This window comes from Phaethon lepturus, unplaced genomic scaffold, assembly GCF_000687285.1.
Source record: "Phaethon lepturus isolate BGI_N335 unplaced genomic scaffold, ASM68728v1 scaffold40858, whole genome shotgun sequence".
In the NCBI taxonomy this organism is placed as follows: Eukaryota; Metazoa; Chordata; class Aves; order Phaethontiformes; family Phaethontidae; genus Phaethon; species Phaethon lepturus.
The window spans coordinates 1-499 of NW_010557572.1; the positions used below are offsets into that span (position 1 = coordinate 1).

Consider the following 499-nt stretch of genomic DNA (forward strand, 5'->3'; position numbering starts at 1 on the left):
CAGTCAGGGGGCAAGGGGCTCGGCCGGGGTCACCCCCGAGCTGCAGCGGGGGCTCTCGGCTCACCTGCACTGAAGACGCACGGCCGGCTCTTGCATCTCTTCTCTGCCAAAGAAATCAACTCTGTTTGCGTGGCTGCTGCACGCTCTGCGCCGCGGCCCAGCTGTGCCGTGCTGTGCCGGGCTGTGCTGTGCCGTGCTCTGCTCTGCCATGCCGTGCTGTGCTGTGCTGTGCCGTGCCGTGCTGTGCCGTGCTGTGCTGTGCCGGGCTCTGCTCTGCCATGCCGTGCTGTGCTGTGCTGTGCCGTGCCGTGCTGTGCCGTGCTGTACCATGCTATGCCATGTTGTGCTGTGCTGCACCATGCCATGCCACACCGTGCTGAGCAGTGCTGTCCTGCGTCACACCATGCTGTGCCATACCGTACCGTGCCATGCCATGCTGTGCTTTGCTGCAGAGGGTCCCCATTGCAAACGCTGGGGGAGAGCGGCTGGGGGGCAGACA

The 499-nt window shown here is 65.3% G+C and overlaps 1 protein-coding gene across 1 annotated transcript in view; it reads right to left on the reverse strand.

Moving 5' to 3' along the window:
* Positions 1–64: 64 nt before the first annotated feature.
* ART1 (ADP-ribosyltransferase 1) overlaps positions 65–499 on the reverse strand; it is a gene marked incomplete at both ends in the record, with an annotated part of 1128 nt that continues 693 nt past the window's right edge. Inside the window, one exon of the mRNA XM_010292798.1 lies at positions 65–103. Within this exon, the coding sequence (XP_010291100.1) occupies positions 65–103 (39 nt within the window). The remainder of the gene's footprint in view (positions 104–499) is intronic.